This window comes from Tasmannia lanceolata, unplaced genomic scaffold (genome assembly GCF_043159265.1).
Source record: "Tasmannia lanceolata isolate RefF3 unplaced genomic scaffold, GAP_Taslan_0.1 ptg000020l, whole genome shotgun sequence".
Taxonomy (NCBI): domain Eukaryota; kingdom Viridiplantae; phylum Streptophyta; class Magnoliopsida; order Canellales; family Winteraceae; genus Tasmannia; species Tasmannia lanceolata.
Genome location: NW_027518697.1, coordinates 14,381,801 through 14,404,893, shown reverse-complemented (window position 1 = coordinate 14,404,893; position 23,093 = coordinate 14,381,801). Strand labels below are relative to the sequence as shown.

Sequence of the window (23,093 nt, the reverse complement as noted above, 5' to 3'; positions counted from 1 at the left end):
GATGTTCTGAGCGAGCCGGGCTCTGGTCTGCTGTAGCAGAAGCTGCTACTACTAGTGATGCAATTCGCTCGCTCCGGGTCCTGCGGGGTAGCGCGGTTTGGGTAGTCCGCGCCCGCGCAGTAGGCATCTGCGTACTCTTGCGTCCTGCCATTTTTGTGAGTGGGATGTGTAAAGACAGCTTTTAGTTCTGGGGTCCCACGGATGACGCCAATCTGTTAAGCCTAAAATCGGTAACAGATACAGCAGTGATGTAAGAGCTGACAGCAGTGATGTAAGAGCTGAGCTGGATGACTAGGGGTGCTGAGTCCTGTTATGAGGGCTGAGTCCTGCACAAGGCAAGCGAGGTCAGAAGACCAGACCGGGTTTTACTCCGGACAGGCCCTTCGACACTCAAGTCAATATGAGCAGGAGTGAAGGGGAGATGTCTAAGAGTTTAGGGAGAGAAGGGATTTTCGCATTACCCATTGGTCTGAGCTTTGATCCTCTATTTATAGGAAAATCTGGTGAGATGTTCAGGACAGGTGGCGGCCTGTGAGAGGCTGCAGCTCACCTACTCTGAGACAGGTGGCGGCCTGTGAGAGGCTGCAGCTCACCTACTCTGGGACATGTGGCGGCCTGTGAGAGGCTGCAGCTCACCCACTCTAGGACAGGTGGCGGCCTGTGAGAGGCTGGTGTTTTCACACCCCATCACATGGCAAGAGTAGAGTAGAGAGGACTTCCACATTCCTCAGCAACATTCCTCTCTAAATAGCAAGGACAACCACTAGAGTTTGAGGAAGAGCTAAAGAGTTAGGAAATTGAATCAGAGGATGATATACAACTTTAATTATTAGTGTTTCTTAAGATACTTAATACTTCACTTTTCCTTAGACAATGCTTCCAAGGATAGGTCTTGTCTTTGTTCATCTGTATCCTATTCTTGTGATAGGGTTAGTATTTTGTATGGTGATGGAACTATCTTCTCATTCTAATAAACTGGCAGGGTTAAAAGAGAAGGTTGAATCCATCCCAATCATCAAGAGTTCAAGACCCAACCAAATAAACCTATTCCAAACAGACCCAACCAAATCACACTCCTCTAACATGGAAATTAGTTTGTGGGCAACAATCCTTCTCTATAGAAAATCGAAATTTTGTTAGGACCCTTTCCCCAGCTTCTCCTTTCCCGGTTCCAAGGAAAGAGAAGAGGCACAACAACCAAAAAGACTGGTACAGTAAAAAGAAAAATATTCATAAGCCACAACAAAGAAAACACATTAAACTACCACCAGAGAAAGAGGCAAAAACAAAAGGTAGTAGAGCTGAATCATTGAAACTTTAAGTACAAGGAAACTGTAAAGGCCGACAACTGATCGGCCATAGGAGGATTCTAGAAACATCTAGAAACCTCTTCAGACCCCCCAAAAAAAAAAAAACATATGTTTTTCAAGGTGAAATTAAAATGTCGATCCTAGAAACCTCCACAGCAGTGGCAAGAGCTCAGAAGTCAGAAGACTGCTTTCAAATTCAGAACTTTCCACCACCCTTTCCTGTAGGTTTCTACTCGTCATCTTCCTCCTGAAGAATACGAACAATTCAGAATAAATATCTCTTAAAGGTATTATTAAAAAAAAAAAAAGGTCAAAAACCCAGAAAGAAAATGTAAAGAGCGAGCTAGAAACAGCAAAAGGGTACTTTTTTTTTATATACCTCTGCACTCTCATCATCATCTTCATCATGTATCTCAGACTTGGACTTATCAGATTCCTCTTCATCTTCAGCATCATTTGGTCCTTCCGACTGATAAAATTTTTCAACAGAAAACAATAAATAAGGGAAATGGGTAGACGAAAATGGGGGAAAAAAAAAACTGAAGTTGAAGGGGAGGGGGGGGGGGGAATACTTGTTTTTTGTTATAAGCTGCAATGGTCTTGTTATACTCTGTCTTTTTCTTAGTAGCCTTTGCTACATAAGGTGCCTTGTCCTGAAATTAAAAAAAAATGAATTAATTGTTCGATTTTAAGAGATTAGAAACTAATGAAGAAATACTCACAGCTTCTGACATAGTTTTCCATTTATCACCAGCTGCTTTTCCGACCTAATTTTAAGAAAGAGATCAGTAAAAAAAACTTAAATACAATTAGGTATATCTAGGTGAGGAATATTACAGCAGCAACTGATTTGTTGTGAGGATTTTTTTCCTTGAACTGCTCTCTAAACTCCGCCCTTAATTTCCAAAAGAAATGAAACGAATCAGATGAACAGAGAAAAAATGTGAGAGAGAGAGAAAGAGTACTGCAGAAAAAACATAGCTTACATGAAGACGAAAAAGGCGCTAGGAGGCCTCTTAGGTTTGTTAGGATCCTTTCCAGCCTTCTCCTTCTTTGCAGGTTTTTTGCTCACCCGATCGCTCGCTTTCCTCTTCACGGAAAGCCTATAAATTATTTAAAAATATATTAGGAAAACAAAAATAATAAAATAAAATTTGCATTAGTTTCTGTAGTTCGGAATCGCTGACATCTACCACGGAGATGAAAAAACAAAATAAAATTAGGATTCGTTTCTCTAGTTCTGAAAACCTAAGATCTACACGGAGAAAAAAATGGAGAAAATAAGAAGTAAAAACACTCCGATTTAACGCAACGAGGTAAAAAAAATTGATTAAAAAATAAAATAAATAAAATAAAATCGACGTTATTTTTTCTAGTTCGGAAACTTTAAGATCTTACAGAGAGAAGAGAAAACAAAATTAAATTTACATTAGTTTGTCTAGTTCTGAAACGATAAGATCTACACGGGAGAAGAAAAAAAAAGGGAAAATAAGAAATAAAAACACTCCGATCGAACGGAAAGAGGTAGAAAAATGATTAAAAAACAAAATAAAATTTAACTTATTTTTTCTAGTTCGGAAACGCTGGGATCTACACAGAGAAGAAAAAACAAAATTAAATTTATATTAGTTTGTCTACTTCTAAAACGCTGAGATCTACAAGGAGAAGAAAAAAAATTGGAAAAATAAGAAAGAAAAACACACCGATCGGACGAAAAATGGTAAAAAAAAATGATAAAATAAAATTAACGTTATTTTTCTAGGTCGGAAACGCTAAGATCTACAAAGATAAGAAGAAGAAAAACAAAATAAAATTTACATTAGTTTCTCTACTTCTAAAACGCTAAGATCTACAAGGAGAAGAAAAAACAAAAAATAAAAACGCACAGATCGGACAGGAAAAAGGTCAAAAAAAAAGGAAAAACAGAATAAAAACTCACTTGCTATCGGCTTTTTTGGCTGTCTCGGCCTTAGATTTCGCACCTTTCATGGCAAGACCTGTCGAAAAATGATCAGATGAGTGAAAATCGATCGAAAAATCGGTTGAAAAAGAATAGATGACGAGGGAAAAGGAGCGTACCTAGGGTTAGGGTTTGAAGGGATAAAGAGAGAGAAGGGTTTTTTTTTTTGGTAGGTTGTGTGTGTGTGGAAATGAGGAGATAAGAAGAAGGCCAGAAGGGGTTTGTAGGGAAAACTAAAAGCTCAATAGCGAAAGAAAATGAAATCCGGGTTTGGGCGGGATTTGAAAATACATTGCCACGTCATCGATCCGTGTGATCTAATTTCATTCGCTCTCTTTCTCTCCTACTCTCCTCCTTTGTGTTTTCCTTTGGGTAGTCATGAATTCGCACCCCCTTTTGGATAATTCGCGCCCCTGTCAACGTGATTTAGCGTCAAAAAGCATCAAAGCCTGCCACAATTCACATTATGAAGGGGCTGAATTATCTTACAGGGGGTGCGAATTTATCATCTCCCTTTCGTTTTTGTGCTTGTTGTGTACTCTCTTCTTATGCATTGAAGAGGGCAGAGGAATCGCTTCTGATGGGCCTACTATAGCACGTTATGATCCTTTTAGCCTCCTCTTTTTTAAAATGACGGAAATATCCTTGAGTCGATGATTTTTATGTGACGATTTTTGCCCACGTTTTCATTAGGGTTGGGTATAAGAGTCATTTCACAATACCTTTCGGTCTCCTCTTGCATTGATTAGATACAACCTCCCTTACGACGGGACCCACTGTAATATCATTATATGATAGCTTTATCCCTCTCTTTTATTGGAATGTCGGATGTGTCCTCGATTTTTTGGGAATTTCTGGGTAGGACAATTTTGCCCGAGGGCTAGTGAGAAAATATGCGAAAGTGTATGGGTAGGATAGTCATTTAGGTAGTGGGTGAAAGTTATCAAAAGCTACTCGAGTGAAAAAACAATGGTGATGACTGATGAAGAGTAGTTAATGTATGTTATGCCTTGCTTAGGGATGAAGCACAAAAGATCTTCTTTGTTTTCTTCCACACATATTATTATGAGATACTTTATCATCAGAGTTCAATAAGATGCTTTTATTATTTTTGCCTAGTGTGACATCGGCTTGATCTGATCCGTTGATTTAGCGGGACTTATACATGGATATGCATGTAATTGATTGAACGATCAGGATCCTTTTACCAATGCGGGTGAAAGGATCATTCGATGAATGGTCAGGATCATGACATAGGTGAAGAACAAGTTACATGAGGAATAAATACCCTAATAGTAAGGCCACGAAATTTGGCTTCGAGCAGCACCCTTACTGAACTAGGGCGCCGTAGAATAGCCACCGAAGCTCCCTCGACTCTACTATTAGACTAAACTAGTATAGTCGGGGGAGAACTCATGATTCATCAGATGTATTTTATGAATGTCAACTAAATATTGTAAGTAAATTGATCTCAATTTTAATCATTTTGATAACTAGAGTTATTCTTTGATAAATAATCACTATGAGTCGGTCTCAATAGAATTCGATCGATCCTTTTTTGGTGTTGAGGTGGAGAATTGAACTAAGAATTCTCTTTCTTCATCGATAATCGAATCATGGTTTGTAATCAAGGATTCTATTTTCCCATCAATCCAATCATTGTTCACATTTTTTCCCTTTTCTTATCAATAAATAGATCTATTTACTTGTATGGCATCGATGTCTTGTGTTTTCTCAAACAAGTTGATTGGATTGAAGGGATTTGGTATGACACTTACGAGATTGGTGGTATCAATGAGATTGATATTTGAATGTTTCTTCTTAGAACTTACTGATTTAACCCCATAGGCCGGACAACAGTTATATTGAACAATCCATTCGGTGGACCCCAGTAAGTTATGCGATAAAAAACCACTTTGATCTAGGGGTGCGGGTCGGTGTTGGATCGGGTTGAGGCCAACCCTAACCCAACCTGAGCCTCGAGTTGAGGATGGTCAACCCTAACCCAACCCGCCTCTAAATCTCTCAACCCTAACCCAACCCATCTTACCTGAAATCGGTTCGGGTTGAGTCAGGCTGGTTTGGGTTCACCTTAGACCAAACAAAAAAAATACAATAATCCAAAGAAAATCAAGATAAAATTAGAGGATGGAGGTCGGGTTCGAGTCGGGTTGCCAAGGCCTCAACCCTAACCCAACCCAAAATTAAATCGGGTTGGCTTTTCCCAACCCCAAACCAACCCAACCCAAGCCAAAATCGGGTTGAGCCAGACCCAAGTTGCACCCTTACTTTGATCTTCTAATCCTGCAAATCGACGGACAAAACAAAGTGAATATGGACCATCTTCGACTAGTAATAAACGGATCAAATGGTTTTAAACATTTTTTGGGATGTGGGTCATACATAGTGGGACCTAGGGGTGCAACTCGGGTTGGGCGGGTCGGGTTTTGAAGAACCCTACCCTACCCGAGAAATATCTCGGGTTGGGTTTTTTTTCCGGAAAACTCACGATTCCCAAACCCGGCCCTACTCATGATAATTCTAGGGTTGGGTCGGGTTTTTCACGATGACGCATTGAATAAAAAAAAAACAAATCTTCACACCAAAAATCTCTGAATTTATGTAATCAAGTGTACAAATTTAAGAAAGAAACTATATTTCCACATCACAAACATGATCACCTCAATGAAAACAATTATATTAATATATTGAAAAATAATTTGCTATGCTATTCAAGAGAATTAAAAATGTCACAGTACACCTACATACACCTACATACGTCGGGTGGGACCATGCAAGTCAGGTAAAACCCGACCCAATTGCACTCCTAGTGGGACCCACAAGATAGCCATCATACATGAAAACCCCATTGGCTGGTGGCAGCATGCTTTTGAACATGTTAAAATTCCTCTATTTTAATGGAAGCCCAATTAAAGACACTCCGCATTTTGTCTATTGGCTTTGGTGAACAAGTACATATATATATATACGAATCCTTCTTGTCCTTAATAACTAATCCCATTTTGGTCTCACACTCTGTTTCCAAAAATCAAAACATACAGGGCCTAAGTGATAAAGGAGATAATAAATTTCTAGAAACAATGCTAGTTCTCAGTTTGAACAATAAGACAAGGGCGATGATTTTTTCGCCCCCACTGAAGGATATAGTGCCCCCCTTTTTAACGTGAATTGTGGCAGACTACGCTTTTTGACGTCAAATCATGTTAGAATCCTACTACTTTGATTCAAAAGGCGAACAGCCCCCCTTATAGTCGTATGGGGTGGGGTGCTTGTGGGAAGCTCTATGGATATGAGGAATTCCTCAAACAAAAGAAGGTCCGGTATTTGACGAAGATCTTTCTATCAATAGTTAGGAAAGGAATGAGTGTTCGATATAGCGGATAGGATCCAACTGCTCTCTCTCATAATGTATAGGCGATGCATAATCCTAAACGGGGACGGGGGTGAAAAAATCATCACCCTAAGACAAAAGAGATTACAAATTTATAGAGCATAATTAGAGCACCAACTGTGGCAAGATGAATTTTACTTCGCATTGGAGAGAAGGATAGTGAGGAATTGTTAAAGAAGTAAACCAAGGAAGCACATCATGATAAAAATCACCTTTTCCATTATGGAAGATAATCAAGGACAAAGTGAGACAGACGATTCCTCTAATGATGAAGCAGAAAACTTGTAAACGTGAAGATTCGGATATGGAGGAAGGAAACACAAGCAACCTCCGCCAAGCAAATTCTCTGGAACCCATCCATGATGAGAAGAGATGAAATACTAAATCAAAGAAGAGCTATGAAGCTGGGTCAAGAGATGATAGTCCCCTCCCATTAAGGGCAAACCACAAAAAATAGAGGACAAAACACAAAGAACAAATCACTAGAAGTTGAGGAAGAGCCACAGAATCAGGAATTGAGTCAGAAGATGATAGGCCTTCAGGAACATTAGGGCGTCAAAATCTTGTTATTTAGAGTTTTTCTTAGATCCTTTGAGTCATTTTTTTTTCCATATCCAAGGATAGAGATGATGATTTCCATTCCTATATGTATCATCTTTCTTTTCATTTAATAAACTAGTAGGGGTCTCTGTCGAACCCACCTTACCTCAAAAAAAAAAAAAAAAAAAAAAGTCACATGAATGCCATCAAATAACCACTATATCATGATATAAAAGGTTTGCATATGTCCATGTGAAAAGAGGAATTGAAAAAACTAGATAATTATGTGCAATATCATTTCTTTGCAGTGGCGGAGCCAGGATTTATTGATGAGGGGGGCAGGTTATACATAAGGCTGGGCACAATTGAGTTGGGTCTATAAAGGAGTTTGGCTCAACTCAAGAGGGGCAGCTGCCCCCCTTAAGCTACATGTAGCTCCGCCCCTGTTTCTTTGTGTTCTCTTGGGAGAAATTCACTACTATCTCTTGAATTCTCATCCGTAGGGTTTTTTATTTTTTGTTTGGGTTATGTAAGCTGGGATCCAAACCAGCGACCTCAAAGGTGGAGAAACAATGTATTGAACATTGAACTACAGGCCCGATCCGTCCGTAGGAGATTTATATATAATTAAAAAAGTCTTTGCTGCAAAGCTTCCGTAGCATAGTGGTAGTGCGTTCGCTTCGTAAGCGAAAGGTCGCGAGTTCGATCCTCGCCGGGAGCTTACACAATTTCTTTTGGAACTAAGTTCAACGAACACACACATCTATTTTCTCGTCCAGCACTGTCCAAACTGATATCTGCACCCCCTCTCTATATTTAAAGTCCTTTATATACTTTCCTGATAATCTGATATCCGTCCCACTCGTAGTATAACAGTCGGCCTGGGCCAACTGTCACACTTTCCAGCACTGTCGAAACTGATATCTGCAACCCCTTCTCTATATTGAAAGTCCTGTTTATCGTCCAACTCAGTATAACAATTAGCCAGAGCCAACCTAAGGGCTGCACATATGATGTTAATTTTGAAATCTGATTCCAACAATCCAAACACAACCATGTTTGGCGACCAGAAAATTATTTTTTCAATGAGTAGTTGGTGAGAAGTGGCTAAAAAACATAGGCAGACATGCGCTACAATTCTGATGGCTCCTTTTCTTTTGGAGCCTAGTGTAAAATGGAGGTAACATTCGTTTTACACTGAGCGGTGTCTGGTGTTAGGCTGCCAGAATTATTATTTTTTTCATGATAAATCGGTGCCTCCAAGTGGTGAGAGAAGGGTAGGGCAGTGGGAGAAGGAGAGAGATTTGAGAAGGCACGATTGAGAAGAGCCTGGGAAGTGTCTAAAAATCAGGAACAACTCGATCAAATTTCGAGTAAAGTTTTAGTTTCTTGATTTTTTTGCCACTTCCCATAGAGACTAGTTTCCATTTTATTTTTATGATTTTTAACCACTTCACCCACAACTCCACTTGGAGACCCCAATTTATCATGGTAGCCAAATGTGCCCTTGGAAAAGACAAATGAAAGCTTTGCCTGGTGAAAACAAAAAAACAAAAGGAGTTTGGATATCATTTCAATGACTGGTGAAAAAACTTATGTATCTTAAAAACCGGCCATGCAAATCCTAAACCGTATCTTTCATCTATACCTACCACAACAAAAGGCCCAAGCCAGGTTAGTATGTGGGCCAGTTCTTAAGCCCACATGACCTTGGCACCACACATAATTCCCCTTCTATACTGCCTACACTACATACATGTATCCATTAGGATCCCAACTCCGAAAATCTAGTTGAATCGGATCTGAGCAGAAGACGTTTTTCTTTGGATCCGAATGAGACATGCCTTTGTTGGGAAAAGCCCATGGATTGTAAACCAGCTGCCTAGAATCATACACAGTTCTAGTATAAAAGATTAAATAACACCATCTCCAACAACTTATGATTTTGGAGTAATTGGTTGTTTCATATGGTATTGGAGCAATTGAACAATTTTCCTAGGTTCACAACTCCTTGATAATAAAATTCCACATGTAATGGCCAATTCAAAAGAGGAGCCACATATAGACCAGCCCTAAAAAGAGGTGTCATACTGTCACGTGCCTAATTGGCCGTAACACATACAAACAAGAAACAGATAGAAATAGAGAAGGGAAAGAGGTTGATTTGAGGCAACCGGACCTCCTAATGGCTCGATTCGAGAGGAACCATGACTCTCCTAGAACAAAGTCTCCTTTGTGTTGTAAAATTATTCTCTTCTTCCCATTTCATAGAATTGCTACTACATAAATACAAGCAAGATGGAATCCTACATCACAAGCCCATTTTCCCACTAACAAGACACATCACAAATAACTAACCCCGCAACCCTAAACTACATACACACAACTACATAACTACTACGTACATTAAAACTACCCATAAACATAAGCACATATCATTCCTTCCCCCTTGCAACGACTTTGTCCTCAAGGTCGAATTATTGAATAAAATACTTTAATCCGCGGGGGTCCCAAATCGTAATGGACGTGATCATTCGAACTCCGCCTACAAATTCCATTGTGATCAAAGTTGGAAGGGAATAAGATTTTTCATGAAACCAATTCAAAATGATGAAATGATCAAGATGATCCTTGGTGGTGTCTTCAACAAAGCTATCTTTGTTGCTATCAATTATGGCATTTTTCTTCACATGAACATCAACACTTCCAAGGTTTACCTTTTCTCTGTCTTTATGCATTTCTTTGATCTCTTTGCTGATTTTTTCCCAGCCTTCTGCAAATCGCCGGTATTCTTTCATCATTTTCAAAAAAATCACTTTGAATTGCCGGAAATCATCGCACATAGATTCCAAAATCTCTGAAGGCGCAGCCATGGTGTAAGATCAACCTTCTCAAGATTCAACTTTTCTTCGTCTTTGCGAAATTCCTCAATCGTTCCGTTAATTTTGTTCAATCCCTCCAGAAATTGTCGTTGACCATCCATCAATTCCAAAACGAGTGCTTTGATCTTTCGAAAATCGTCATGCATTGAATCCAAAATCTCCCCTGTTATAGCGATGGCGCGGGATCTATGGCTTTGATACCAATTTGTTACATGCCTAATTGGTCGTAATACAAGCAAACAAACGAAAAATAGAAAAAGAGGAGGAGAGAGGTTGATTCGAGGCAACCGGACCTCCTAATGACTTAATTCGATAGGAACCATGACTCTCCTAGAACAAAGTCTCATTTGTGTTTTAAAAGTCTTCTCTTCTTCCCATTTCATAGAATTGCTACTACATAAATACAAGCAAGATGGAATGCCACATCACAAGCCCATTTACCCACTAACAAGACACATCACAAATAACTAACTCCACAACCCCAAACTACATACACACAACTACATAACTACTACGTACATTAAAACTACTCATAAACATAAGCACATATCACACACATGAGGGGAAGAGTTTAGCATAGAAGATTAAAAACTCTTATCTACATCAGCTTTAATCTTTTGGAGTAATTGGTTGTTTCACACTAGACAACTTGTGGAATAAAAACCTAAGAAACTGTACACTTCCAACGACTTATGGAATAAACTTAAGAAATTATTTACAAATATCTATAGGCTAATGATATTGGCACTATGATGTTTTGATAATTGCACTACTCATCTTGTTGTTTATTATTTAAACAGCTGTCAAAGGTTATCTTAGTTCCTTAAAAGCCTCAGTTAAGAAGCTGATAAAAAATATAAAAAAAAGTTGAGTTTTTGATATTTGCACTAAGCCTTGTCTTTTATTTATTTATAGAGCTGGCACAGGTTATCACAGTTCCCAAAAAGCTCTCACAGCTCAACTAAGCCTCTGTCCCAAACTAGTTGGTTCGGCGCTCTCACAACTCAACTAAGCCTTTGTCCCAAACTAGTTGGTTCGGCTAATGAATCCTTTAGATCTCACAGCTCAACTAAGCCTTCGTCCTAAACTAGTTCGTTCGGCTAATGAACCCTTTAGAAAATTTTCATGAAGAAGGTGAAAGGCTCTACCCGGCTCAAACTGACTTAGTCTAATCCTGACACTAGTTCGGTTCATCTACATGGATCATTTTCTTCCATTCTCTTCTATCCAAGGTCATGTTCCTAGCCATCAAGTCTTTTCTCACCTGTTTCTACGCAAGTTGTTTTCAATATGCCCCTACCTCTATTTACTCCATAAACTTGGCACGAGTCACTTCTTCTCAGTCTCACAAGAGCATCCAAAGGCCAACGTTGGATATACACAGACAATTTTAAATTGTCCTCTCATCTTCTCCTCAATTGGTGCCACCCCACCTTTTTTTACGAATGTCTTCATTTTTAATTCTATCTTGTGGCTGCACATCCATCTAAGCATTCGCATCCCCCTTACACTCATCTTATGCACATGCTGCTTCTTGGTAACCCAAGATTCTAAGCCGGGTAGAGCCTCAATTGGTGGCCTAAAAAGCTATGTTAAAAGGCATAATATGTACGAAAATACCTCATTTTATGCCTACTTTATGAGAAAAACAGAGCTCCAATTCTTAAAAACGAAAAAAAAAAAAAATACTCAAATAACGACCCGCTTTATATGCCTCTTGTATGAGAAGAAAAACTAGAGCTTGAATTCTTAAAAATGTAAAAATTCTTTAGTTTTTACCCTCAAAACTCAGGGTAAAAAACCATAGTCTTTAAAAATGTAAGGCGAAACACCATCTTTTATGCCTATATTTTCCCCTCTTATAATGCTTAAAAAGCAAAACATTAAAATGCTTAAAAATGTCTTACATTTTGTGCTTAAGGAAAAACCAAAGCTTAAAATGCTTAAAAATTCAAGGAACGCCATTTTTTTATACCTAGGTTTTTTATGAGTGGAAAAAAATAATCTAGGGCTTAAAATGCTTCAAAATGTAATGCCTTTAGTAGCTATACAGAAATTTACATTAGTTATATAACATCTACTGAGAAATTTACATAAGTTATGTAAATTTACAACCGAGGGAACCACATAAGCTTTCCCATTTTATTATTTACTATATTACAACACACAAACTCCACGGAGTTACTCACCGTAAACATTCTAAACGCACCATATGACTTAACAGCAAAACTATATGCTACGATTAACACTAGGTTATCTACGCACCCACTACTCACGTGGAGCATGGCACGCACGAGCATCCCTCGCCGCACTTGCAGAACGCCTTGCCTACACCGGTTGTCACCACCGCGGCGCACGTGCAAGGGTTGCACCCGCAATGGTCCCCACACATGCAGTACGCATGTTGTACTTCCACGTTTCCTCCGCGCGTGCTACACCTGCCACAATTTGTATACACCTGTTAAATGGTGTATATGCGAAATACAACCATCTGTTCACAATCGATGGGCAATTGGTGCATGTACATACACCATTGCGACAGATTGCAATCATTGCATATATACATCTTGGGTATGGCTATTACAAGCCCGTAAGTTTCAAAAAGTAGAGCACGACCCACCCCGTAGGATGATCCAAACCGTCCATTTGTTTGGCCACAACGTAAATAGATCGTGCCCCAAAAATCATTTCCATAGGATGATCCTAGCCCTCCGATCAACACAGCACATTACTCAATACGTCGGAGGGGAGGGCTAGGATCATCCAATGAAAATAATTTTTGGGGCACAATCTATTTACATTGTGGCCCAAGAAATGGACGATTTGGATCATCATGTGGAGAGGGTCGTACTGTACTTCTTGAAAATGCGGGCTTGTACGGCCGCCCATAATATAATTTCTCCTCACTATTATAATACCAAGTATAAATAAAGAGTGCCAATATCAAAACAAGGGTCTTAAGAGCTTTTTTGAGCGTTGGATATATATTTGTACCCCTCGGATCATGATCAAACTAGGATGGGAAGGTCACAACGATCTTACAACCAAAGGCCACCAAATGAACGGTTCAGATCAATTATAACCTACAATATCGTCACAAACCGCCTCAACAGATCACATGAAAGCCTAAATCATGGCGGGTCCCACATCAAGAAGCATTTCCAAGGGGTGATGATAAATTCGCACCCCTTTAAAGGAGGATATGGGGCAGGCTTTCACGTTAAAGGGCTGCGAATTTATCATCTTTCTGGGAACGGATATATTTGCCCCCAACCACCCAGACCACCTCATCCTAGCGTATTTATTAGTAGTCCTTTTTACACTACAAGGGGGTGTCCCGGGGAAGTAAAGGAGCAAATACATCATTTCCCTTCTATGAGCATAACGTGCTTCTGATGAAGGAGGAGGAGGCAAGATTAAATAAAGCTTTCAAAAAAGAGAGTTAAAACTCATATTTTATGCCCCATGATTTGATATGGGCACCCTCAAAGAAGTGATTTAAGAGAAAAGAATGAATCTAACTTGCAATTTTCGCCCCCTGGGCACGGGTAAGCGCACCCGCACGTCTCGTTGCAAACAGGAGCTTCTCCTCTGCCTGTATCAGCCATTTTCCGTTCCTTGCCGATATTTTACCCCTCTCGAATGTTGGTCTTCTTAAATAGAGATGAAAATCGTACCCATTTTCCGTATTCTCTTTACACGTGTCTTTTAAGTGCCACATAAGGATGCATTTCTTGCCACGTTGCACTAGTCGTGTCTTTCTACTAGGGAGCTCACTTTGTTTAATCTCTACCGTTGAAGAGAGCCACGTGGATGGCGAACTCGTATTAACCAAAGAACACATCACAAATTTTGGTGGCATCCAAAGAGGCCTTAGTTATTAGTTCTCAAAACTTTCATAATTTCAAAAATGTCTCCTTTGAATGTTTTTAAGACCATTTATCTGCTAATTAAGATTTATTTAAACTTAATCTTACTTGCAAGTTGCAAATGGGACATTAAGGTTGTGTTTGTGACACGTACAATTCCACTGACCTGTAAAAAGTGGGCTCAACCCTTGGGGATACGGTAATACTATCTGAGAAATTATTCCATCTCACGTACTCCCCCCCTTGATCCGGGAATAGCGATGAACCAAATGTCCTGTCCAAGCCAGGGAACTTACTCCGAAGAGTCCTGACAAGAATTAATAACTTATCTCGATCTGCCATGACGGTAATCGATCTTGTACCGTCTCTCTAGTTTACTTGATCTCTTATCGATCTTCTCTCTCTCTCTCTCTCTCTGGTTACTTAGATGGCAGTAGGGAGTAGAGACCAATATTGTTCCCCGGACTCTAATTGACTTAATACATTTAACCAACTACATTATCCAAATCTACTACCTACACTAATCATCCATATCTCAATGAGAATGAGTTGTACTGGTTACCCTAATACCCTTCAGTCATAACTTTGCTCAATGAATAACTTAAGTAATTTCACTCTTAATCTCATTCTTTAATCTAGACACTTGACCTTACAATGATTGCCCTCCTAAGATCTTACAAGGCAAGAGATTTTTCTTCTTTTTTAGGTGCAGTGGGAAAAGCTAAAAGATCCCAAAAATCTAGTAAAAGAATGAGATTCTTCGAAGCGATTCAGAGTCATTTGGAAGATTCCCACTAATGTGGTTCCGCCCATTTAATTGGGCCAGAACAAGAATTGAAATGCACCCTTAGACTCTTTGAATGCCATTTGCTATTAAGAGCATACAATGGAGCTCTGAATATCAGCTCTCTCAATATAGCCCACTTATCATCCCATGATTTTGCCCCTCAATTATCAAAGTATCATGTATATGAGATTATGAGGTAAGACTCCGAAATGATTGGGCGTACAACAATTGAAGGAACCAATTATACCGAATTTTCTCTTCATTCTTTACATACGCGTTCTGATTTTCTTCTCATTTGCAGTTTTTATTTGCCAAGGCCCTGTTTATCTTGGATTTTGAGAATCTGCGCCCAAAACAGATTATTGCACTCAAAATTTAAACGAAATCCAATAATCAGTTGGACATGCACAAGGGTTCTCAAAATCCAAAACAGATTAGGGCCTAAATGATATGATTTTTAAGCATCAATTATTAACATACAGCAGATAATTAAATCCACGAAAGAGCTCACACCCAAATACTAGTTGCAACAGATATGTAACAGAAAGTTTGAAACTTCTTAGCCCCTTGATTCAATCATCCCTAAAGATACGAAGGAACCCAAATCCGGAATCTCTTCTTTATGATGATAATGCCAAAATATTGAGGTCAACCTTGATCCTTCACAAATGAAGCTTTTCAGGAACATTGAACATGAAAGCTCCCATTAATCTGAATCAGGTAATGGATTATATATGGTGTTCATAAGGAAAAATAAGGTACAAGTAGCTCCTGACAATTACACAGAGCCATTAAATAAAACAAGAACTGGATGCAAACGTTATAACAGGAACCAAAGATAAGGGAAAATGAAGAAACTAACACATTTCATTGCCTCGAGGGAGATCGAGTTGTCTGCCTTTTTTCACAAGCTTATGACTTGGTTCGGGGTAAGTCCTACGCCCTTTTTTGTTTTAGATTTTGAGACCCGAGTTTAGTCCAAAACTGATTATTGGGCTCAAATTTACATTTAATTTTGATTCCAATAATCAATTTTGAACTCACAACCTGTTCTCAAAATCGAAAACAAACAGGGGCCTTAATAAGGGTTGACATGTTTACAGTGAACTTCTCTAACCATCCGTGCTGACGTCAATTTCCACTGTTTTTAACTTTGCTTCTTGCTCCTTTATCGCATGGGTCAAAGACCTCACATCCAGAGCTTCCGATAGCTGACTGTACGACGGTGACTGTAACAAAAGTGTAAAATTTTCAGTAGAGTTTTCAATGGTTTGAACCAGGTCTGATGGGAGATCATTATAAAAATGTCTGGCCATCCAGAATTCATGAATCATACAAAGGACCATGCAATGTGAATCTAGAAATGATTGAATCAGCTATGGTAACCACACATTTCTCGTTTATTCTTTATCCTTTCAATAGAACAAACAGCCGGAAGTAATTCTTTTGAGTTTCTCTAATATTGTGGTGCAAACCTAGGGGTTCGTTGGTGACTTTATGGTAATTTAGAAGCAATATATGGGTTCTAACTTCTAACTCGATAAAACATCAACATGTATTTCCAAATCAGCATAAAGAGATCATACAAAACCAAATACAACAAAGATGATCAAAGAAATGCTAAACTCGGGGATTTAACCATAAAAAAGAAATTAGATTCTCATCCAATAAGATTCCATATAATAATCCCAAGTGAAGAAAACAGTTCTCTAATGAATAAAAATTAGATCTCGGTCAGATTTGTCATACAAATCAGATCTAATAAAACACATAACTATGACCCAAACAAGGTCGAATAGGATAACAGAATAATGGGGTGAAGATAGGATTAGAGAGTACGATGTATGGGTGACAAGAATAGGGTTGGTTGGGTTAAATTAATGTGTGAAACTGATGTAAAAGGGGGTTGGTTATGAAGAAAGAGGAAACAAGAAGATTCAAGGAATGAAATTGGGGAAAAAATAAGCTATAGAAAGTAGAGGAGAAATAGAATCAGTAGCTAGGATGTACCTAGGATGGCGTGCTGGGCTTCATGCCTTAATCGTCAGTTGCCAGCAGCGTCTGATAGGCGAGAGAGAAAGCTAGAGTGGAGGAGCGAGGGATTGATTAGAGAGAGAGAGAGAGAGAGAGAGGCTCTTTTCAATATCACCAAAACTAGGAAGGAATCCTGGATGTATTATCAGATAATCATCATTTCATATTTTATATGGAAATCGAACTTCCTTCTGTCAACATGTTCCAATACTTCTACCATGGAAGTGAAAAATATGAACTTGAAAAGTCAAGAAAATGTAACTGAAAGACAAGAGATGTGTCTCTAATTTCTAAACTACCAGATCTACAATCATGTTTAGATTTTTGTTGTCGAGTTTATATAACATTTGCTTTGCACTTTCTACCGAAAGTGAGCTTTTTATTAGGTACTGAAAATATAAGATAACTTTATAAGGAATCCTGCATGTCAACCGAACTTCATTTCACACAACACCGGCCAATATGGTGTTGTATGAAACAGGGTTTATCAGATAATCATCATTTCATATTTTATATGGAAATCGAACTTCCTTCTGCTAACATGTTACAATACTTCTATTATGGAAGTAAAAAATATGAACTTGAAAAGCCAAGAAAATATAACTTATGGACAAGAGATGTGGTTCTAATTTCTTTTTCTTTTTTTAATGGTAATGAATCATTGATATGATAAAGAATATACAACACCAACCGAGGAGGTCAACGAAGAAAATACAGAGACAAGTAAAATAAAGGCATAAGCACAGAAAATACAAAAAACAACATCATGGAGGGAGGAAGTCAAAGAGTTCTAACTCCCTCCTTGCTACTCCTCTCTGCATCCGAATTTGCCGATCTTTTCACATGAAGGAAAGATACACCCGAATCCCCAACAAGATCCATCTCATTTCTAATTACTAAGCTACCAGATCCCAAATAATAGTGAGGGAGAGAGAAAAGGTGGAATCATAGTATGCAGGCCCCTATCCAGGGTACAAGTAACAGGATATAGGTTGCTTGTATCTGAACCGTGCTCACTTAGGGGCTCTTTGGATCTAGGATGATTTCACGGAAAAAAAATTCAGAACCAAGCAGGATTTGATTTTTCTTAAAAAGTAGGAAACATTTTTTATTCAGGAAAAAAAATTTTGTTAGAAAATAGGTCGGCCAAATAAATGAGGATTATAAACAAATGCAAAACATTTATTATACAAACCACAACTACATAGCATTCAGAGGATCTGCTAACATCAAAATCTGTTAAATAATGAGGTCACGTTGAAAATATAAACCACCAGCAAAAGTCAGAAAGCTAAACAAAACAACTCACCTTCTCCAGCAGTAGTAAATGTTGATTCAGATCCGCCTCCAAGTCTTTGTGAATTACATGGAGGACATATAACAGATGTGAACGAAGAAACTTCAAACAGTGCTGCTTGATGCTACAATGCGGAAAAGCAGAATGGCAACCCACTTGGTAGAAAGGGCAATTCACGAGTTTCATGGGGCAAACAGTTATGCAATGTCTATCCATCTCACGCCTCACAATGCTCTCGGAGCACTTCTGCTCACAAGGAAGAATCTTGAAAGGACAAAGCCCATCGTGCTTCTCCAAATGCAACGCACAAAAACTAGCACCACAGCCCTCGCTCGTGCAAATCAAAGACCTAAACTTGCACTGGCTTTTGTGCTCTGTGAGTGCTTCCACGGTTTCAAATTTCATTTCGCAGTGAAACATGCTTTTAAAATCTACATTTTTCAACAGAGTCTTTGCAATGCCTTCCCTTCTATCCATTGACCAAAACCCGTTTATTTCCATCTCTTGTACGAAGTCATCTATCTTGTCCTCTCTCTTTTCACTTAGTAACCACCCGGAAACGCGGCTAAACAAGTTCCTCTTCGAACTTGAAAAATCATCGACGAAATCTGAAACAATCTCAGTGGGATGATCAGAAGCTTCTGTATCATCACTACCTTGTTGGATCACAGTTTCCGCAACGTATGCTTCGCTTCTCTGGGTAAGATAGTTCACCATATCTGCTCTCATATCAACAGCCACCAAAGCGGGGCTCTTGAAGAGATCGCCAGTGGTGTTGTCAACACAAGCTGTGGCTAATCCTGGAAGCAAGACTTGTGCTATCTTATGCGCTAATTCTGTGTCGCAAAGATCGCAACAAAACAGTGGTCCACCATCCTTCACTGCCTCAACCTTGTTCTGATCAACTCCTACATCCAATATAGGAAGATCCATTCTTTCCTACCAAGACCTGTAAAAGGAACCCATATCACAGACAAGTTAAATACCTATCTAATAAAAGACAACCAACTTGCAGATTTTTAGGAAAGGACACAAACACAATCATCAGACCAAGTTCCCATCAAATTAAGGAGATTCAGAGAATAAATACAATTTTTTTAATAGAAGGCAGTCCCTCTGAAATTGATAGACGCTATTCTCCATAAAATTGATCCTGATTGGTTCGTTGTTGAGAAAAAAAATGACAATTCAAACTCCAAATTCAATTGCCCTTTAGATTATCAAGCAAATATCAGGGCATAAAAATCCTCGTACACAGAGCACAACCCACAATGCTGAAACATCTGTGTGGACCCCGATCCCGAGGACGGCGAGCGGCGATACGAGATCCCCGTCAATCCTCTGAGATCTTCACACGTGAAGGAGAGCTCTACCAAGGAACTCTCGAAATGATGCATCTCACAGCATGAGTGGCGATATAAATGAGATACCTCTTGATCCGGAGACAAAAGCCTCGAAACCAAGACGTACCTGAAGCAAAGAAAGAGTTGCCATCCAGGGAAGTCGGCCCTGGAACTCATAAAATAATCTGTCGCAACTGATAACCAGAGATACAAAAGGTCCGTGCCTGATGACGAATGGGGAAGGTGTTAGGCGCCCCCAATTCGCCCAAGTGCAAGCACCTGGTCTCTTATGCCATTTATTATTAAGTTTGAAGAGTTTTGGGCGAAAATCAGATGAAATGGGAACAAATATCCCCGAGAAAATGTCTATCTAAGCATGCATGACCCGAGAATGGGCAAAAGAAAATTAACATCAAAATCCTAACTCATCGCATCTAGAAAAGCAGTAACATCCGCATGCACAGCTACAGCTAAGCAAGTAATATAGCAGATATGATAAGCAGGAAAGCAGTAAATAACTAGAGCTAAGCATATGATCATGATAAGTAAGCAGATAAATGCTACAGCTAAGCATGTAAATAAACATGTGAAACTGTACAAAAGACGAGCTAAAAGATGCTAGAAAATAGTAATGAATCACATGCTAACAAAGTAAGCAAGCTAAAAGTAACACATAATAAACCAAAGACAAACACACGATAAGCTAAAAGATGCAAGGAAATAAAGGAATCAGAAAATCGACGGTATGCGAGAACCAAAAATGCGAGGGAAAAGAAAATGGGACATACGATAGACTCAGGGAGCGATTCTAAAGGAATCGAGCTCAGTGATCCTGATCCGGTAAAGATCGGACAAGTCTCGCTGTCGTCATAGCCTATCGATGGGCTCAGCGAGGACAATCCCTGTGAAGGGGCCACGCTACGTCGTCACCCGTCCCAAAACCCGATAAAACATCGAAAATCGATGAAAATCGAAAAACCACGATCAAGATCGGAAATGGAATGAAAAAGGGGTTCTGAATGACTTGGCAATCACCATCCTTGCCCATTTTGGTTTTTGATTTGAAAGGTTTGAAAATATTTTATTTAAAAGGTTTGAAAGATTTTTTAGAAAAGTTTGACTGAACTCGGGATGAGGATCCCAAGCTGCCTACGTACCCTGTGGAAAGGGATCAAGCTAACGTAATTCGAAACAGCTTTTCGAAATACGCTTTGAGTGTTTTTTTTATGTTTTTTGTTGTTTTTGGATTTTTGTTGTTTTGTATTTTTATGAGTTTTTGTTTATCCATTTTGATTGAGAAGGGGGTTTTGGCTCAAGAGATTGTCGTCCGTTGTCACCTAAACCCGAGAGAAGTGTTCCCAAAATCGGTAGGATTCCGAAATGCAAAAAATATCGCAAGGAACGTGAAGAGAGTAGTCCCGAAGGAAGAAGAAACCCCTAGCCCTGGGAAAAACCCTAAGACATGAGAATAGACAAGAGAGGGAAGAACAACCCTGAAGGAGGAAAGAACCCCTAACTCTATGAAAGCTCTAGGACAGAAAGAAGACAGAAGGAGAAGGGGTTGGAGGTCATATAAGCACATGAAGTGGCATGCAAACTAAGCGAAACAGGGTACAGAGCGTGAGGGGTAGTGAATGCTACAATCTTTTACTCAAATAAGATTATGGATCACTATATTCTGGCTGAATCCTATGAATCACATGTGAGGATCAGCCACAATCAGGTATTGAGACACTGAGCTTAAGGAATAGAACAACAAAACAAACCAATTACAGGGAATAGGTTGGGCACGAAAGATACTAATAAAATGAAGGTCGGGAGGATCAACCAAAACAGATATATGATATGCAGTTGCCAAATATAAGAATGACCCTCCCACTATCCAAAGAGATCAAATCAAGTACTGATCTGCTTTGACAAATACATCTACCATGCCTCACTCTGATTAGAACAGAAAAGCTATTACAGTTCCTTACAATGAAGACACTACCTTCAACATGCATTCCAATATAGACCAAAGGGTAGGTAATGTAATCTAGATTAAGAAATGTAAATCTACCATTAAGAAGAATATAAGCTAAACAAAATCAAGAATCGAATTTTGCTAATGTGCCATACATCATCAAAGCAAAACCGAGGCCAGTAGCTGAATCACATTGCTTTATTCCTCAAATACATACATCAGGAATACTCCAGGAAATTCCAATAATTCCGGCATTCATCAAACATGATGGTTTTGAGATCAAACCCAAAAGAGACATTAGAAGCCAGAGGAGTCCCTTCACTAATCTATATCTAGGATTTAGGTAGTATCCAAACCCCTGAATCTCTATAATAGAACAGTGAGGGATGCAATGAATTAGATGATTATCTCGATCTATGTTAATTTCAAACAAAATGACACTCACATGATCCTATCCCACACAATCTATTCATTGATCATGGTTAAAGAGAGAGAAAGATGATTACCTGGGTTGAGGGCCGTCAGTTGCAATTGCCGAGCTTTTGTCGATCTCCGACGATCAGCCACCAACGTTGTTTTCCGACGAATCACCGCAATTGAAACCCTCAACTAATGAATGCCGGATGATGGTGTGCGCGATCAGATTCCAACAAGAATTGCCGAAAGTTGCAGAGGATTTGGGATTGCCGGAAAGTACAGGGGGCGTCGGAAAAACAGGTTAGAGGTATATATGTTTATAGAAAAAATGAAGTGGGTTTGGTTGTTGGGCTGTTGGGAATTGTTTTATAGAAATAGGCTTACAGAGAAATGACATGGGTTCGATTTTTTTGGGCTGTTGGACATGAGATGAGGTTCGGATGTGGGTGGGTTTGTGAGAGGGGGTAGTGTTGGGCGGAAATGGAGGAAAATTGAAGTGGGTTTGATATGGAGATGATGGCTGAGGTAGTGGGAAGAAGATGAAGATGGACGTTGAGATGGGTTTGGGTCAGAGGCAAGGTGGGGTCGAGCTTTAAAGGTGGCCGGAGCCCGTAGTGGTGGAGATGGCTGATGTGGGTTTTGATGTCGGAGCTGATGGTGTAGGTGATGGCGAAAACGAAGGGGTAGTGGCTGAGATGGTGGAATCCGGTGGGCGGCGGATCTGGTGGAGGAGATCCGGCGGGCGAAAATGGTGGCTCTGATGTGGGTTTGTAATAATAAAAATTAAAAAATCAAGGGAAGAAATAATGGTGGCTGATGGAAGGGGTTGTAAAAATCAAAGATGGAAGTGGGTTTTGGAGGTGAGGGTGGAGGTAGAAGAAGGTGGATTTTGATGGTGGCTGTGGAATGGGGTTGAAGATGGTGGTGATGGTGGTAGAGTTCGTGTTGAGTGGGTCGGGGGAGCTCGCCGGTGGTGAAGGTTTGGCCGGAAAAAATGGCATGAGCCCGGCGAAAAAATGGTCGAAACCCCACCTCTCTCTCTCTCTCTCTCTCTCTCTCTCTCTCTCTCTCTCTGTTTTTTTCTGTTTTCTTGCTAATGAAGAAAACTAGTTCGTTGGGTTTTTCTAAAACGGCAAATAATATATTCGAACCCTCTTTCCTCCCAGGGACAGCCACTACTAGTACATTGCATGACTATTTTTTATACTACAGGGGGTGTCTAGGCTAGAAAATGGGTAATCAAAAAGGGAAATGATAAGTTTGACCTTGTTTTTCCCTT

The 23,093-nt window shown here is 39.5% G+C and overlaps 3 protein-coding genes and 1 non-coding gene across 4 annotated transcripts; 1 reads left to right on the top strand and 3 right to left on the bottom strand.

Moving 5' to 3' along the window:
- Positions 1 to 1,278: 1,278 nt before the first annotated feature.
- LOC143854609 (HMG1/2-like protein) lies at positions 1,279 to 3,531 on the bottom strand. Its single transcript, XM_077364649.1, has 8 exons — positions 3,390 to 3,531; positions 3,250 to 3,307; positions 2,297 to 2,413; positions 2,148 to 2,205; positions 2,033 to 2,077; positions 1,883 to 1,963; positions 1,690 to 1,779; positions 1,279 to 1,557 (listed from the first exon to the last, which is right to left on the bottom strand). Exons 2-8 carry the CDS (start codon positions 3,297 to 3,299, stop codon positions 1,540 to 1,542), a joined length of 459 nt encoding a protein of 152 aa, XP_077220764.1. The 5' UTR covers positions 3,300 to 3,307; positions 3,390 to 3,531; the 3' UTR covers positions 1,279 to 1,539.
- Positions 3,532 to 7,871: 4,340 nt separating this feature from the next.
- Positions 7,872 to 7,943, top strand: TRNAT-CGU (transfer RNA threonine (anticodon CGU)). The gene has a single exon. It is a non-coding gene; the product is annotated as a tRNA-Thr (tRNA).
- Positions 7,944 to 12,122: 4,179 nt separating this feature from the next.
- LOC143854536 (metallothionein-like protein 4B) lies at positions 12,123 to 13,772 on the bottom strand. Its single transcript, XM_077364554.1, has 2 exons — positions 13,627 to 13,772; positions 12,123 to 12,542 (listed from the first exon to the last, which is right to left on the bottom strand). Exons 1-2 carry the CDS (start codon positions 13,710 to 13,712, stop codon positions 12,377 to 12,379), a joined length of 252 nt encoding a protein of 83 aa, XP_077220669.1. The 5' UTR covers positions 13,713 to 13,772; the 3' UTR covers positions 12,123 to 12,376.
- A 1,694-nt stretch (positions 13,773 to 15,466) lies between these two features.
- LOC143854571 (TRAF-like superfamily protein) lies at positions 15,467 to 22,869 on the bottom strand. The gene is made up of 3 exons (XM_077364602.1): positions 21,904 to 22,869; positions 18,104 to 19,040; positions 15,467 to 15,989 (listed from the first exon to the last, which is right to left on the bottom strand). Exons 2-3 carry the CDS (start codon positions 19,022 to 19,024, stop codon positions 15,873 to 15,875), a joined length of 1,038 nt encoding a protein of 345 aa, XP_077220717.1. The 5' UTR covers positions 19,025 to 19,040; positions 21,904 to 22,869; the 3' UTR covers positions 15,467 to 15,872.
- Positions 22,870 to 23,093: the final 224 nt, after the last annotated feature.